Below are 17,417 nucleotides of genomic sequence, written 5' to 3'. Positions count from 1 at the left end.
ATGAGTAAATGGCTGCTCCAAATTAAAATGGCAGGCTATCTTGTCAGGGTGGCGAGCAGGCCGGCATGTGTCCGCCACGCCTGTTAAATTTGGCTTGAAAACACATTAGCCCAGTTAAGGCAATCTGGCTTGACCTGGAAAAGGGGATTCGCAAACAACACAAAGCCGAGCAGCTCGAGACTTTTGATACAGATGCATTAATCTTGTCAACAGCTTATCTGCACTCAAGCTTGCAAGGGAGCGTGCGGTGAGGAGTGGGCCGAGTTAGATAGGGAGGTGAAGGAGGGTGTTGTCAATCTGTCTATCATTGATTCTTTTCACTTGTTGACTCATTATTTTCTTATTTGACTGAAAGCAATTCGATCGGACGGACAAACGCAGGGAAAGTAATTGTGATGTCTCCCTCCTCAAGTGTCGCACTTTTTGTTCGGCTAAACCAGGGATGTCAAATTCGCTTTAGTCTGTAGCCTTCGATGAAAAACATTTTGTTAAATTATCACATACGTCACATTATTGCCCTTGTGGTTGAATGTTAATACTGTAAAGCACATATTTTATTTGAAATTCATGAGAAATTGTGGCAGCAAATATTTAAATAACCAACTACTGTTCAATTTATATTTGAAGGGATGGTAGTGGTGGAGGAAAGTAATGCCTGTTTAAAATTAAGAAAAAAATGGAATTTTCTTCCAATGCTTTAGTGGGCCACGATGTGATGGTCCAGATTTGGCCCCCGGGCCTCGAGTTTCACACCAATACATGAGTGTCGACGTTCTAATATCGCTAATGGATCGGAGTTGCGGTGTGTTATGTATCTTGACTAATGATCGTGACCAAACTTCTGGGCCACAGAAACCCGATCAATTAAATATTAAAAGCAAATTTAGTCCAGTGGTATTTTTCTATTTTAAAAAAAGTCCCTTTACCTCTTTTTTTCTAAAAAAAAAATTTAATTGCTGGTTTAAAAAAGAGACACAAATTGTTGCCATACTATGTAAGAGAATCAAAAAGTGCAACACGCCTAAGTGGGGAGGAAGGGAGGAGGGGGGGGTCGAGGGGAGTGCGGCAACCCGCTAATCCGCAGACAGCAGTGGGTGGAACCTGCAGGATCGTCCAGTATAATGAAGCTCATTTAGAGGATTGCGGCGGTAAATCCGCACGCCCGAGGCGCGCTCACGGGGGCCCACTCTTACGCAGAGTGGCCCTGCCCGCTTAATTCCCGCCAATCCTTCAGCCCTTTAACCTGGAATTGGACTCATTAATGACTTTGGCAGATAGTCGTGATCAGGCCACCCAGATTAGCCCTGATTCATTTTAGTAACATGTCTTTAAGACACGTGCGGCGGGGGAGACGTGCTGCTTCTGGACTCAACCACTCCCAAGATTCCCGTGACATGACCATGCAATGAATTGTCCCGGTCTCCGAGATTGTCATCGTGTCAAAAAGCAAACAAGTGCAGGGCTGGGAGCCGGTTCATTCATTCGTGCATGTCATGTGAAGAGATTGCAATAAAGAATTTTCCGGAAATGTTCTTTCCTCGTTCTAGGCGCCAACAATGGGGTGTGTACAGCAGGTCGTAGTGGATACGGGCTGTCTGTTGTCAGGCTGTATAAAAATAAGGTCTGTGTCAAATTTTAAGTACAGAGTTCACACGTCAATCAGACCAGCTACATATTTAATTTTCAAATCAATTTCTAATAGTTGTACAATAAGGCCTGCACAACGTAAAGGTAACACGTATCTAATATTTGCACAAAAAGAAGTGCTTAACCTTTTTTTAAATCCGCTGTTTTAAAATGTGATATTGTATTTAAACATGAAAGGAAATCTGAGGAATTTATTCTTATTTTATTTTAAGTGTATGAACAGTATTTTGAAGTCATTTTTAAATGACTAAAGTGGATGTAGTAAGCAAACAAATAAACAAACCGACAAAATAATAAATATAATAAATAAAAATAATTAAAATGTTGAACACCAGGTGAATTCCAATGCTTGGCTCACCGAAGCTGCAGATAAATGTCGCAGCAGGCAAACATTGGTCTAATCTGCAAAGCTAGTTAACGTGAGGCAAAACAATAGCGTCAGCTTGCTCGGCAAACAGACATTGATACAAGTACATGATCGTGATCATTTGAAATAATGCTAGTTGTCTGGAATGTGTCTTTCACAATAAAGCGGGATTCTGTGTTTTTACATGTGATCTGATTTGACCTAAAAATAATCATTTCAAACATTTCTGTGGTATGCAAGTTAATGATCAGGGAGAAAAAAAACTTGCTTGGCAACAGTTATAAAATAGCTCTTTTGAATATTGTCAGCCATTTACATTATGTCAGCAAAGGAAAAACAAAGTTGGAAACTGGATTTTTAAAATCAACTATTTTATGTTAAGGTCATATCGCTCAGCCCTACAAGAAACACAAGTGGCAATTGGCGGATGACAATAAACGTTGCCAACGACACCCCTTCCCCTCGCCCCGCCCACCAAGTGTTTTTATTATCTTTTTGCCACGTTTCCAGAACACGGATCAAAAGGGTCGACCGTGCTTGGCTGTCACTTATTTGATGCGGCATCAAGCCCGCATCAAACAATTAGTACAACCAGCAGGGTCAGAGATCAGCCAGGGGTTATTGATGTGTGAATTAAAGTGCAGGTCAGCAAGAAGCCATGTTTTCACGCCGCAACAATGAGCCCACAACAAATGACACAAGAGCGCGTTTGCCCCCCCCCTGCCCCGCCCCCTCCCGACATGGTGATGGCCTAGCCAGCTGCTCGCGAGGCCGCAAACAGCTCGCGCCGCACTTCACGTATACAAAGACAGATGTGTTTTTAAAACGGGACGGCGGTCAATGGCGGCAGGACATGAAAAGCAAGTATGTCGCCATTTTACAGCAAATACAGTGGACGCCTGCCTATTGCAGTTCATTATTCATCAATTCAAAAAAATAAAAATCACATGACCAACGATAAGACGCCATTGCAACATCTGCGCTGTTTAACTCTAAGCGGGCTAATTGAAGCGCTCTCAAACACCTCTTCATCACAAGCGGCCATTTCTGTCAGTGATGACGTGGCACGGAGAAGGACAGGAGCTCCTCGTGGAGATCCAGTGCTCATTTCATCTCTCTATAAAAGCTCTGATCTGTCCACTCAGCTGCTCCCGGCCCATCTGTAATTGGCTGCAGGCTTCACCTCCCATCATCCTTTGCCCCGGACTGATTTCCCCCCAGGGACACGGCCATCAGGAGCCTAGTGATTAATGGCACTGGGGGTCAGAGGTCACTTTGCTCCCCCCCCCCCTGCCCCCTCTCCTGGACCGCTCCCCGAGTTCTTCCTCTTGTGGCCCTCCAGTGGCTAGACTGGTATGGGGACCATAGATGGCGTCTCGTAGATAGGCGGCATTGATGGAAGTGAAAAAGACATGTCACTAAAGTCACAAAAATATCCCTAACTAGATTTATGGACATTCCCAACTATCCATTCAATCATCAAACCAGTTATCCTTACTAGGTGACTCAATTTGGTGGAGACCAAAAAAAAAAGAAAATGATGTGCAGCTATGCAAAGGCATGCAGCGAAATATTTGAAAAAGGGTCTCAGATCACAACTTTGGTTTTAAAAATTCATTTTGATATCACAATAGTATCTTGGGAGATGGAAAGCACAAACTTATGAAAAAGGATAGCAAAGGACAACTTAAAATTACACAATCAAATCTGAATTTAATCTATTTTCTGACATGCGACTGACCACACAATCGATTAATCGACAAAATAATCGACAAATTGATTAAAATAATCTTTAGTTACAGTCCAGAATAAAACATTCCCATTCCATTTCTCACACTACCGTTCAAGCCTTCTATCTCAATTTACGCCCCAAGAAAGGAACAAGGTCGTTTAATTTGACCCATGACCTATTTTTTTAGCAGGAAACAGCTGTCCACATTAAAGGGCTTCCATAATCAATCAACTGGATGTCCCCTGGTGCCAGTAGTGGTGGTAAGATAAATACCCTTGACGTTACATGCTGGACATTTTTTTTTCCCCCTTTTTAAATAATTAATTGAAGGACAAACCCGTGACGGACCGGAAATTAACGTTTCGCCGAGCCAGTTGCAAACCAACACTGGGAGGTTTTACTTGAATAAAAAGAGTAAAAATAAATAAAATTACATCTTGGACAGCAGACAGTTAATTATTCCCATCCTGGACATGAATGGAATGAAAAGACTGGAGGGAGGGAGGGAGGGAGGGGGGGTTCTCGTAAAGAAGAAAACAAGGAAGGACGGGGGAGGAGAAAGAGTGTATTAGTGTTTCAAGGAAGGTGTCAGCCAACACAAACAGAGCCTCAACCCCGTGGAAGTGTCTGAGAGCAACAGTGTCTTCCTCTTCCCTACAAGCAGAGTCTCTGGTTCTCGCAATCTTTGCGCCGCTAATCGGACAGCCTCCGCTGATGCGGTGCAGAACACAAACAGGAGAAACGCCGTCTGGACTCCACACGGCAAAAGTTTACTTAAAGTCGGGCAGAGCCAGGTTGTTTGGTTTATCCGAGTCGGGTGATGGGGCGGCGTATTGCCGGGGGGCCTCGGCGTACGTACGGCGCTGTTTGTTTTATTTTTAATATATGGTCAGGGACATAAAAGGTAAAAAAGGCTGGAGTGTGTGGAATTTGCTATCTTTAGGTCTGGCACCAATTCATATCAAGTGCTCAGATGTGCAGCCTCCACATAAGGTGGCTTCGATGTAACGCTACACTATAGACGCACTGCTATTCTAAGCCGCAGCTGACAGAGGGGGGTTGGGACACACACACACACACACACCGTGAGGGACGCTCATCTAATTAAGTCCATATTATGTTGGTCGATGTTCATCACGTTTCAGACCCGCCCCGCCGAGTGAAAATCTGCCATCGAGTCCGACCGCCGTGAGATAGTTCCGCTCCTCCCACCTGCTTAAAATACATTTAAAATGATTGTCAACAAACTGCGCATTTTGTGGCATTCGAGAAAGGAAGTACAGACTTGAGTCTTTGCCACCTGGTGGGCAGATGGAGTAGATTAATTGCATCCATAATTAATTTCTATGAATGTAATACAGTACGATGGAGACCGATCACATCCGAGGACTATTTACCGTCTCGCCTTTTTGCTCTAAGGTCTTCATTAACTGAGCAAATAAAAAACACAAGGAGGAACGAGTGGTGGAACAAGTCACCGCTTTTCCAAGGTAGCGGCGGGAGCACATTCTTAGTCAGCGTCATTCCAGTAAAGGAAGTCTGCTGATACATTCAAATGAGCTGTCTTGCCTGCTCTGTCGACTCGGTAGTGAAAAATACTGGCGAGGCTCCAAAACCACAGTCGGGAGCTGTAAATTTCCCCAGGAGCTCCTCACAAAGCTGCGGGAGGGCTTGTCAAGCCGCTAAAAATGACACGATTAGAAGCGGCGGCGTGCGATTAGAATTTTCTGAACGGCAATAAATAGGAAGCCACAAGGGCATCGACCTTCAAATAGTCATAAAAGAAAAAAAAACTAGTTTTGACCGACAAGCCGCGAATCGACGGTATCATAAAAGTGTCTTTGCGATGTGTGAGAGCGACCTTGCATAGATCTGCTTGACAGGTGTTATGTGTACTTTCTCGCCGCCTTCTCTTTATTAACCTCGGCGTGTCAAAATATTGCGAGCAGATGTGAGCTGGCGATACGCAGCGCGCGGGAAGCTCGTTGATATTATTCCCACTCCGTGTTTGGCTCCACAGCACAACCCACGAATGACGAGAAATCGACGTAGCGATCCTGCGATGCATGAAAGAAAACGAGAAATACGAGTAGTGGTGTCATGAAGATGGGTCACCTGGCCGAATTGAGGGGGAGGGTATTGAAAAGATTGCGAAAAGTGAGATGGCCTCTTCAACTGTAACCCAAGTCCCGAAGGATCAACTGACCAGACCTCGATGGAGAGTCGCCGCGCGACGACGGATGGACGGAATGACAATTGGTCGTTACTTGGATCTGAATATCAGGGAAAAACGAAACAACAACAAAAAAGACTTGGTGCTTGGAGATAAAACGTGTCATGTAAATGTACTGCATACGTGAATTAGCGCTGCAGGCAATGCAAGTCGCTCCACCCAACTGCCATTTTTGACGGCAACCTATCATCATGGCTGCTTTTGCCTATTTTCCAGTCATCCATGCAAATGAATTAGAAGGAGTCTGTCAGACAAGAAACACAACGGAAAATAAAGCGCACGCACACACAAACGTTTGGATTTCTAATACGCGTGCAAAAAAGAATACTATTTATTTAACCGACAGCCAGATGACCTCTGCTCTATATTTACGTTGAACTGGAAGATCGGGTTGGAGAAAAGTAACCCAAAAATCTTGGCCAGGTGATAAAAATGTAAAGAATGTGTAGAACACAACATGACGAGGTGTGCTGGAGGGGGGGGATTATCATGGAAAAAAAAAAAATCACGGTTGATTTAAGAGTATACCCGGGAATAAACAAAAACAGTTTTTTTGGGATGAACAAGAAAATATTAAACACATAGAATATAAATAATAATATATATGAAATATAAATATAATATAAAAACAGCTAAAAAAAAAATTCACGCAGAAAATGAAAGATATCCAAATAATTTATACAGTAAAAATATAATTCACAATTTTATTAAAAATGTGACGTTTTGTATTCTTTTTAGCAAGTGAAAAAAGCACATCCCTTCCCTTGATGACAGCCGCCCAGAAACTTTTATTGATTAAAAATCATGCAAGTCAATAAAACCCACTTTGTATAATCGCATTACGACAAGAAACGAAAATTTTTAGCACTTTCTGATTCATCGAGACGATCCAGGCAGGTGCTAACTGCGACGGTCACTTGTCAGACGAGTCGGACTGGCCCTTGGAAAGAAAATTACCCGCTTGAGTCAACAGACACCCAGATTGAGGGATAGAGCCATCAACTGACAAGCTTCTTTGCGGCGATCGATACGAGAGCTGAAAAAGCGATACTGCGCTTTAAAAGAGGAGGAAGGTATGGATAAGGCGGGGGGCGGGGCGGCGGGTCATTCGTCCAAATTTTAACTGCCATCGATAGTAATTGCTTTTGGCTTTCGGAAGGCGAGCCAAGGCAAGGCAGCTTTATTTAGACACAAGGTAAGGTGCAATGTGCTTATCAGGTTGCTTAAATAAAATTTTAAAAAAATCACATTGCCCAACATAACCTGTTAATTGCATCCATGCACACACACAACAAATCACAACAAAGCTCAGATCCACACGAGCTTCAAACATCTCGCTTTCCATTAGGGCCCTTTGCACTCAGGGTTGTGTTGCCTTGGCCCTGCTGCATGCGAGGCCGCTGGAAGTGAGCTCAGGGCTATTGTACTGGCCGAGGGCTCCTTTGGGGGCCGTAAAGTGTTCGGTGCCATCCATCACAGGGGTGTGGAGGCCAGGAAGCGTTGCTTTAAGAGCACACACAGGACACAGATGGAGGAGCAAGTGTGGCGTGGGTGGGCGGCCATGCGTGGAGAGCACCTACCGGTAGCCACGTATGTGTTACGGTGGGCTCACGTGCGGACAACGCTTTCATCGCACGACGTTCAAGTCAGGTAGAGAAGACGGTACCAAGAACTGATCATGGGAAATAGAAACAGTAACTGCTCCTTAAAGAAGGAACTTGAGCTAATTAAACAAAGAAAAAAATAAGCCATTTGGATTGGAAAGACATTTTTCTTGGATTTAATGTAGCGCAGTGAGTGCAACTTTTGCACTTCTGGACATTCTTTATGGCGGCTAGAATAAAGTGAAGAAAACCAAACAAGTCTAATCGTGGTTGATTTGCCACTAATGAGATTGCGGCGATTGGCAAACCACGGCTCCATTTGCTTGGAGTGGACGACGAAGCTTTACTAATTTGCCCGACGTGCCGTTTTTTTTTTTTTTTTATGCTTAATGATCAAGTGTAAAAGGTAACTCGATGACAAACTGTAAGCTCTTCTGATTAATATTGCATTAGTGGAAAACAAATGAAGTAGATGAATGCATTCATTGTCGTCCATCTTTTTTTTTTTTTTTTTGCCAGCGCAAAACACGACGCGTGGGACGAACCGGGCGTCCAACTGTTATTTTTACTGTGATGACCTCGTCGCCGGCAGCGACCTTTCCTTCTTCTGTGCGAGAGACTGGTTACGGGACCGGGTGATTAAGAATCTCCCGGCTGGGCGGCTTAGAGAGTTAAATCTCTTTACAGTATGGTCGTAATTAAAGATGGACAGCGCGTTGGAACAAATGGCAAAGGAGGAAAAAACAGAGGGGGAGGGGACGGAGGGGCAGGGATCAGGAGAGGAAGCGGCACAAAAGAGTAGCCTTGGCTGGCAAGGAGATTTTTATCTAACGTGGCTAAGAATATAAAAACAAACATCATGAAAAGCACCATTTCCGTTGGTTTTGAACAAAGACGACGCAGGACCCCACCCCCCCCCTCCGCCCGCCGCCATTGGTCGCATTCCCTCCCTTGTAATTTGTCTGCCAGCAAGGGTGGAGTTTACCAAAAAGACAAACTATTTCCTCAAATGTATCAACACACAAGAAAGCCTCAAAAGTAGGAAAATCTTTGATCCAAACCGGGCGGCAGTTAGGGCGTCTCTCTCGGCGGCCTGATTAAAAAGCAGTAAGGGGCCCCGCCCTTTTCCTGTGGCGCTCTTCCAAGATGGACGCGTGATTATAGTAACCGACTGACGGACTGACTCGTCGAGTGCGCCTCCCTTGACCTCCCCTTTTGTCACCTTGGCAGCCCGTCTCGATAGCGCCCTTGTCCGCCGTCACCTTTTCACGCCGCCCGACGCAACGACGCTCAGGCCCTCGTCTGCTGTCCGTCAAGCGGGCGGCCTATCGGAAAAAAGGTTAGCCCCCGCTTGTTTGGAGATCATTAATCATGTCGTGTAGGACAGGAGGGAGGCCCCTTAATCCAAGCCCAACCCCCCCACACCCCCAACAAGCAGGCCAATGCCCTACTGCCCGCTCCGATCCCCCACGGTGTTATCGAGTTTCAGTGGTTGGTGGTTGTAACTGTAGCACAATAAACAGAAGGAGGGAGGGAAGGAGGGGGGGGTGAAGACGGAAGGAAAGACAAGGGTAAGAAAAACGGCATTTGCTTTTTGCGTTAAATTGGCGCGTGCCGTGGGAAAGATGATCCACTCCCTGCCCGACAACATGAAATTAATTCAACTTTTCAATTGGTTGAATGCGTTTTAAAAATGTCAATAAAGTTGCCCTGGAAATTTCTTAAACAGATGCCAGGGTATTCTAAAAAAGCCGCGACTTTGGTGTCACCCCCCCCTGCTGTGTTGGAAGCAACTGTCATGAGAGCTTTTCACACAGTCTGACAAAGTCGGAATCGGGGGTACGACTTGGAATTGGTCCGGCGGGGGGCGGTGTCAGGGCTGCAACAAAGCCAAGAGGTCGCGTGTGTGGAAGTTTTTTTTTTTGGGAGAAGCCAGGGCGGGTTGTAAAGTGGAACACCAGACACTCACTTCGCACTTCTTTTGTGTTGAAAGCAATTAATGCTCACCCCTTTTAGATTTTTTGTGTCTTTTTTTTTTTTGTGGAGAGAGCAGACGGCCGGGCAACTGTCTGGATTTGGAACCAAAAAAAAAGCCTTGACACCAACTGCCCCAAAATGCCCAATGGAATTTTTCCGGCCTTGGGGATAATCAATTCTGGCTCTTCCACCTCCCATCCTGTAATATCATGGGAACTCTGTGTGAAAAGAACTACTTTTCCAGAAGTGGCCGGCCAAATGAGGCCAGAGAAGCTTCCTATTGTAGTGCTGTATTTTCACCAAAGGCCTCGCCCGTTTCCAGAGGGGGGAGGGGGGGTCGGCATACAGCCAAACTGGGGGGGCGTGGGGTAGAGTTGTAATATAATGCATACACTGATCCCCCAGAGTCCATTCATGGCGTAATTGGTGTGGACAGAGCTCATGGTCTCAGGGTTACAGTTAAGGAACTTCCTCCAATGTCCTGCTGGGAAGCCAGTGCTTCCCACAATAGAAAGACCAAAAATACAATATGGGAATGTTTTTATATTTGGGTTATAAGCACGAAACACCTCATTTTTTTGGGATGCTTTGAGCCTGAACAAATGGCTAAACTGCTATCACTGCGCTATCCTCCTTTCTCCACACCTTTCACCTTCCAAGATGACTCCATGGCACAGTTCGAAAGTATCTCCTCCCAGAATAACTCTAAAGCGCAGATAACCCGCCGTTTGCTCCCCGCTAAGCCGAGACTGCACGTCCGATTAGCGGTGTGACACTAGCGTGGCGCTAGGCTACGTTAAACCCCGATCTGGTGTAACACTAGGCCGTATCTAGCCTTCGTTACCGCCACGGACTTCCTCGTTATTGCGCTGAACAAGAGGAGCCTTCAGAAGAGCCCTCGCTGTGTGTCTCTCCGGCGGCCATTAATCATCTCAAGTGGACAGCGCTGACAGGCAGTTGGCCACATCGCTCTTTCATTTTCTTCCTGGTGATACGACAACAACCCTGCTCCATTTCCACGCGATTACGTCTTGTCGGACCAAACAACCAATCAACCAAAAAAAAAAAAAAATTGTAATGGATATGATGAAGGCATGTTCCACTTCAGAAGCCAGGCTACATGTTTAATGGCGATTACATGGACATTAGCGGCTGCTCAAGATAATGGACAATGCTCTAGAATAAGAGGGATGATTTATGTTTGCCATTTAACGTTCCGACATATTTGAAAAACGTTTGCGGGAAAAGCCGTCGCACGTCACTCTAGCATATTACCCATCGAAGATGATTTATTTATTTGACGTCTTCGGGACCGCTAATATTTCTTTTTTTTGTGGATTCCATGCTTCAGTTACCATAGCAACATGGCTGAAAACAGGAAGGAGCTGGTTTACAAAAGGCACAGTCAGTGTGGCCAAATTGGTCTGCAAGATAGAAGAAGCGTCTCACAATTAGCTGGGATGCATTTTTCTGGGAATTGACAAGTAAAATTAAATTAAGCGAAAATGAGCCAAATACAAAAAAAATTCAAACCAATCATTTAAATAATTTAATTATATGAAATTATATTATAATAATTTCAAATTTGATTTTAAAAAATGCTCTCATTTAAAAAACAAAACTAAATTTAAAAAAATCCATACGCAATATCACACAAAATATAAAATCATAAAAATAGAAATAAAAACAAGATTTCTCCGGACCCCATGAGCTAATCTAGCCAAGCATTGCAATCTGAAAAACCTTGTCGCACTGCTAATTACAGCCAAGTCAGGACTTAACGACTTATTGTAATAGCACAAAAGGAGCAACTGGGCAAGAGATGACGACCTGCAAGAAAGCGAGGAAATGAACACGTCTTCCTTATTAAAAAGTCCGTCAAGGGTTTCCTTTCCGCAAAGGCAGCTGCTAAAATTCCTTAGCCATTAACACACAAACGGACACACACACACACACACGAGTGTTTTTAAGCGCAAGGGCAGGAAATGGGAATCCCTCGTAAGTTTTCCTTCCGCTGCTGCTTTCCTCTCGCAGCCTGGAGGCCCCCGCGATGAATGAGGTGAGAAAAAGCGCTTGGCCATTTGTCTCCAGTCATCAGTGGATTCCTCTACTTGACTAACAAGCCCATAGAGGTCAGTCAAAGTATTTAGATTAAAGGGGTTGATCAACTTTTCGGGGTTGAGGGATAATTCCGTTTTTCAAATGACCCACCGAGTATTCTTGGTGATCTGGTCGCCATATGCGGGTATGCACTTTTTTTTTTTTAAATGACATTTATTGCAAATGACTTGGGAGACCCTCCCAAGCAAGAGCATAGTTTAGAAACCAACAATAATGAATGAAAAACAAAAAGTGCCCGCCCCAAAAAGAAAAAAAATGTAATATCTCAGTGACGTCTTTGAAGTCGAAACCAGAGGAGGGGTAACACGGTGTAATGAGAGAGCGCTTACGCTTCTTCTGCTTTACTCTGACAAGTGTAAAAAGCTAAACAAAAGGAGGACCCCCCCCCCCCCGTGTCCCCCTACCCGAGCCACCACACAATTTGTTTCCCTTGTGATTAAGACGCCATGAGAAGAGGTCGGCCGAGCCCCTGAAATGACGCGCTATGCCAGCATTAAAATCACTTAGCCGCCGATATTCGCTTTTATCCCGCGCTGGCTGTTTAATGTTGCCCTTTCCACTGCAAATAATGACGAGCATTATCACAGTCAATACACTCAGGGAGGGGGAGAAAAAAAACAAAAAACCTCCCATATTCTTTTTTTCCCTTTGTCCATTATAGATGAGCACTCAGTTGGCCGGTGCTAATGTCCGCCACTGACCCCTCCTCTTCTTCACTGCCAGGGAATCTGAGCCAAGCTTCCCGCTGGAATTAGATGTCTTCGCCTTGATTATGTGAAATTGATTTTGAAATTTATTCATGCCCGGAAAGTCGGAGATCCGGCGTGCAGACACTTTGACATGACCGGCGGGGTGACGAGAGCGTACGCTAGGTCAAATTAGGGGGAACGTAAAATCGTGAACAATGAACAAGGAGAGCGTGAGAGCCTGAGAAAGAGCGAGCGTGTGTTCTGTTTGTGTTTCGGCATCGCTACGGCCGTACAGTAGCTGTGTTCTGGTTGTCGTTAAACAAAAAAGTTCACTGACGACTGCCTCGGTAATCCATCGTAGCTGCTACATTCGAGTAGCGTAACCAAATAAACGCTCGCATTAATATTGTTTGCATTTTGTGGGATGCAAACCTGCTAGCACTGCAACTTAGCTACAGATGATTCTATTATGGTGCTGGTGTGAACAACACAAACCGGCGTGGCGCGTTCAGCTGGTTATCTGCTGTCAGCCGACGTTTGAGTCTCGGGGTGATGGATCAGCGGGGGGGTCAGCAGACTACAACTCCCGTCGTCTGTCGCTGGACAGCGACGCTAACAGGGCCCTGACAGATTCCGTCCCTCCTTCTCGTCTTAATTCATCAACCCCCCCTCCAACCAAATGAGGACTTTTAAAGACCAGTCAGACCAGATCAGTAGACCAGATCACTAGTGGAAAGTTAAATTACAAAATAGCGTGTGACGCTATCATTCGTCTGAACGTCGGAACGCAGTTAATCAGGCAAGCGCTCGTATATTTATACAACCTGATTATAGCATGGGAAAAAACATGATGAGCTGTGGAATAATCACACACTTGATCCTTTCAGATGAATCATAGATGTGCATGTTGTAAAAAAAAAAAAAAAAAACCTGGACAGGTCGCCGGCCAATCACAGGGCGGATACAAACAGACCAGTCACACTCCGTTTAAATATGATTGTTATTATGTAAATAAATGCAAAGTACCTCTTTTCTGCATGAAGGTAAAGAGATCATCCAAGAACTCCTTCCTTTTGGGGTCGTTATCCAGCTCGTACAACTGAGGAAGAAACACCATTACTAGTAGTAACTTGGACAAAACCATATTATACAAAATACTCGTTTTGGATTGGTCGGTTTCCTTAACAAATGGTCCAAATCAGCATTGCCTGATAAAAGTGTTTTTTTTCGGTGAACAGAAGAGGTGATGCCAAACTAGCCTGGACTTCCTTTGAAGCCATTTTAAAATTGAAACGACCCATTAGGCACCTTTAATTGGGGCTTTATTTATTTTTTTAAAGAAAACTATTCTCACCTTGGCAAAATCTCTGGAGGCTTCTCCTCGTCCTCGGCTACTGTCCGCCTCGTCCGCCCAGCTTGCGCTTCCGTTCTACAAGAAAATACAGAATACAGATTTGTTGAATTCAATTCAATGAAATATATTTCGATATCAGAAATGTGGTTCAATTGTGAGAAAGCAAACTATTTGCGCCAGAAAAAAAAAAAAAACGTAATTGGTTACCGACATTCTTCTTTGCTTCTTATCTATGTATGCGCTTTAAACAGTGCCCCCTAGTGTTTGGACTGAGACGCCACATAACTGAAATGCCTCAAGTGACTTGCTACGTCTGAGTGAAATGTGTGGAGAGAGTGTGAGAAAAACCTGCAGTTGGATGTTAAAATGTCTAATGGCAAGTTGTTACGAAAAAAAAGGCGCCATTTTAGTGAAATGACGCTAGAGGAAAAATTTGTAGTTTTAAAACCTTTTCATCAGAACCACAAGATTTGTACAGAGCTTTCATGTTTTTCCTCCAATTATCACAAGAGGTAAACTGAACCTCCAAAATTTAATACCTTCTCAATCTGTGGGAATGCACCTTTTCCTACGGCTGGGAGGTCGCAACCTCTGGAGTTATTGTACCCCTGAGCTCTCCTGTCCCCTTCTCCACCAGCAACTACTTCTTTACCGTCAAACAGCTTCATTTGACCTGAACCATCTGCATCTGCCCCTCTACCCCTCCACCAGCACCCGCCCTTGTCTTCCGACCCAGCTGGATCCGAGAAGTCCAACCCACCCGCCCCCCTAACCAATCCTTCAATCCAAATGCAGCTGTGACGGCTGTCCCAAGTTCATGGAGTGTAGCTACGCTGTCAGGAGAGGGCAGGCTGGTCAACAGCCTTTACCAAACACACACACACAGATGTAGTGATGGAGCTTGTGTTTGTGAGTGGGGGGTTGCAAAGGCCCCACAAGACGGGAAGGAAGGAAAATAGGGGCAGAGAGAGGGGTGCATGGTATGTGCCGAGCAGGAATGTCTCCTTCAAGACAAAAACCTATAAAAGCATCAGGAATCAAAACAAGATCCTTTTGGAGCAAAGTAGGGGCGGGGGTCAACAAGAGGGGGGGCGCAGGAACCCATTGGTCAATGAAAATTACAGGGCCTGAAATGAAGGACCCGCAGGCCAAAAGGTTGCATGTAGTGATTTTCACACCAAATGCTTGTAAAGACAAATATGGAGGAGAAAAGTATGCGAAGGAGATGAATCGATTCACCTTTGCTGCATCGATTGCAAATTAATACATGGATGAATTGATATTTTTATTATTTTCGCCCACCCCAACTTTGTTTTTTGTACCTGCAAAAACTGTTAAGTAAATTCAACGTAAGCCCCTAACAGGAAAATGCCTCCCCGCCCCCTCCCCTGTTGCTTTGCACTTATCTATATGCCACTTAAAAACATGCCATTGGATCATCATGTGAAGGTAAATACACGCTATAGTACATTTGGAGGACATACAGACCTTTGCACAGCATTTGTCCACACTTCTGTTAACCTTTAGCCACTATAAACATCTATAAAGGGAGATAAATCCGCTTGCTAGCTGCCTATGTATATAATCTCTTATGGGGGGGGGGGGCAGGATATTCAACTGCCCAAAGTTGAACAAAGTAATCTTGCTGATAAAAGTAAACAAGAGGGACGGTTTCCTAACCATCTTTCTTGTACATAAACAATTATTTGGACTTTTGACCCTTTCAAATAATATCGCAAATGGTTTAGGCAAACTCTTGTACCAGTCCACCATGGACTAGGTTTACAAATTTCAGTGGAATAGTTTACAATTCTAACAACTGACAATGTTAGGGGGAACACAAATGTGTTGACACAAAAACACACGGGGTTGTGTAGGGGCTGTGCGGGTCCTGACTTTAAACTAGAGCAAAGTCTAACATACTCCCCTCAACGCCATGTTGGCTTTGGTTGACATTGATATATGCGACTTGACTGCGGTCGCATCGGTAAAAAAAAAAAAAAAAAAAGTGAATGATTTAATCTGACAGAACAATACTGTTGAGAATAACACAAGATTTTTTGTTTTGTTTTTAAATAATTGATCTCAAGAAATGGGAGCTTAGCCTCCAACAGGAAGACGAAACCTGTCACCCGCAAAGACATGTTGGTTCTTGAAGGGAGACTCTGGTCAAAAAACAGGAATGTTAACGCTTCACGTCACCTTTTTAGTCGGGTTAAGGTGGCTACTGACATTTTCACTCGTCGTGGTCAGCCACCTTAAGAGCCTTGCGCTCAAATTACGTCTTAAAAGTGGAATCTAAGATAAAACCAAAACAAAAAGCTCAAAAAATAAAATGGCACTGGTTTTGAAACGCTCCAAACTTGCTTTTATTTTCCATATCCCAAAACATGATGACTGTGGATGTAAAAATCAAACTGTATAGTCAACATGGGGTAAAGAAAATGCAAAAAAAGAATCATCAGCCTCCATCATTTTCATTTTTTTTATGCAGCTAACAGGTTTGCGGGTGGTCTAATCACATTGTCGGACATACGTGCCCGATTAGCGCCGTACCAAATCAGGGATCAGAATAACTCGTACATGAGAAGTGAGCAGTAGCCTGTCGCTGCATTTACGGAGTAAGGGGGGGAGGAAATAAAGGGTCCAAAGTTCCCTCTTGGCTTATACCACCGCCACACAATTTGCAGTGATTGGTAGGGCTTGTAAAACCGGTTTAACTGTCCGTTGAGACTCAAACACGGGGTGTTAATTCCCCCCGCTATCTACATTTTCCAAATCCTGATGACTTAAAATGGCTGCGGGGCAATTCTAACGCAGCCATTACACAAAAGATTGTCTCAAGTAGGAAGGCACCATTTTAGTGAAGGGGCAGGCGTGCAGGAACAGGAAGGGTTAATAGCTACTGCTGCTGCAAGGGGAGTTGGGGGATGGATGGCATTGATCGCTCAGGATGTTGACAGCACTTCTCCAATTTGATAGTGCAGCTGTTATTAGATGAAGAGGCAGAACCTCAGTAAAAGCTTCATGTGATTCACATCCTTGGCTTGGGAGGTTTTGCTAGCTAGGGTCTGAAAATTAAGTAGCGTCGGTAGAACGACAGCACGGCGTTTCGAGCAGCTGTAATTTGGTGCCCCCCCCCAGTGTCTAAAGGGCACCAACACGGAATGGGCGTGAGCGAGGGGCGGTCGACACTCTTTTAAAAGTCCTGTAAAAGCCATCTATTTGATGCCCTTTCCCTCTGTTGTTGTTCTGTAAAAATGACACCGACGCGGAATGGGAGGCGCAGTCGAAATGCCGCAGTTGTGCTTCCTGAAGATCTACGATATCAATCGTAATTTTCCTGCCTTTATTTTGTGTCATGGGAACGGGAGTTGGCGATTGTAATTATCGAAATTATTATCTGGAATTAAAAAATGCACTTTTGAGCTATTTTCGGTAGGCTTCGAAAATTGGGCCCACAGTCCGAAACGGGATTGGTAAAGTTGAACAGTTAGCCAAGTTAGCTGAAGGCCAATCACCTCCTCCGTCACGTCGCCACACACCGTAGATAGTCTCCTGGGTCATAACCATTGAACTAGTAGGAAATCAATAAGCCTGGATGCACAAATACAGGGAGGTCCCAAGCCCCCCGGCACTATCCCGCCCCCTCCCTCCGGACGCCAATTTCACAGCGCAGGTCGATACTCATCA

General features: G+C 44.6%; 1 protein-coding gene across 1 annotated transcript in view; it reads right to left on the bottom strand.

Moving 5' to 3' along the window:
- The window catches only part of LOC148400967 (AT-rich interactive domain-containing protein 3B-like), a 41,558-nt gene that overhangs the window by 7,253 nt on the left and 16,888 nt on the right, over positions 1-17,417 (bottom strand). Inside the window, exons 3-4 of the mRNA XM_088371535.1 lie at positions 13,725-13,799; positions 13,397-13,469 (exon numbers count right to left, since the gene is read on the bottom strand). Coding sequence (XP_088227661.1) covers positions 13,397-13,469; positions 13,725-13,799 — 148 coding nt within the window. The remainder of the gene's footprint in view (positions 1-13,396; positions 13,470-13,724; positions 13,800-17,417) is intronic.

This window comes from Syngnathus floridae, chromosome 3, assembly GCF_059516105.1.
Source record: "Syngnathus floridae isolate MCC-2025c chromosome 3, RoL_Sflo_1.0, whole genome shotgun sequence".
Classification (NCBI taxonomy): Eukaryota; Metazoa; Chordata; class Actinopteri; order Syngnathiformes; family Syngnathidae; genus Syngnathus; species Syngnathus floridae.
Note: the sequence above shows the minus strand (reverse complement) of the source record. Positions and strands in the feature narration are given on the sequence as shown.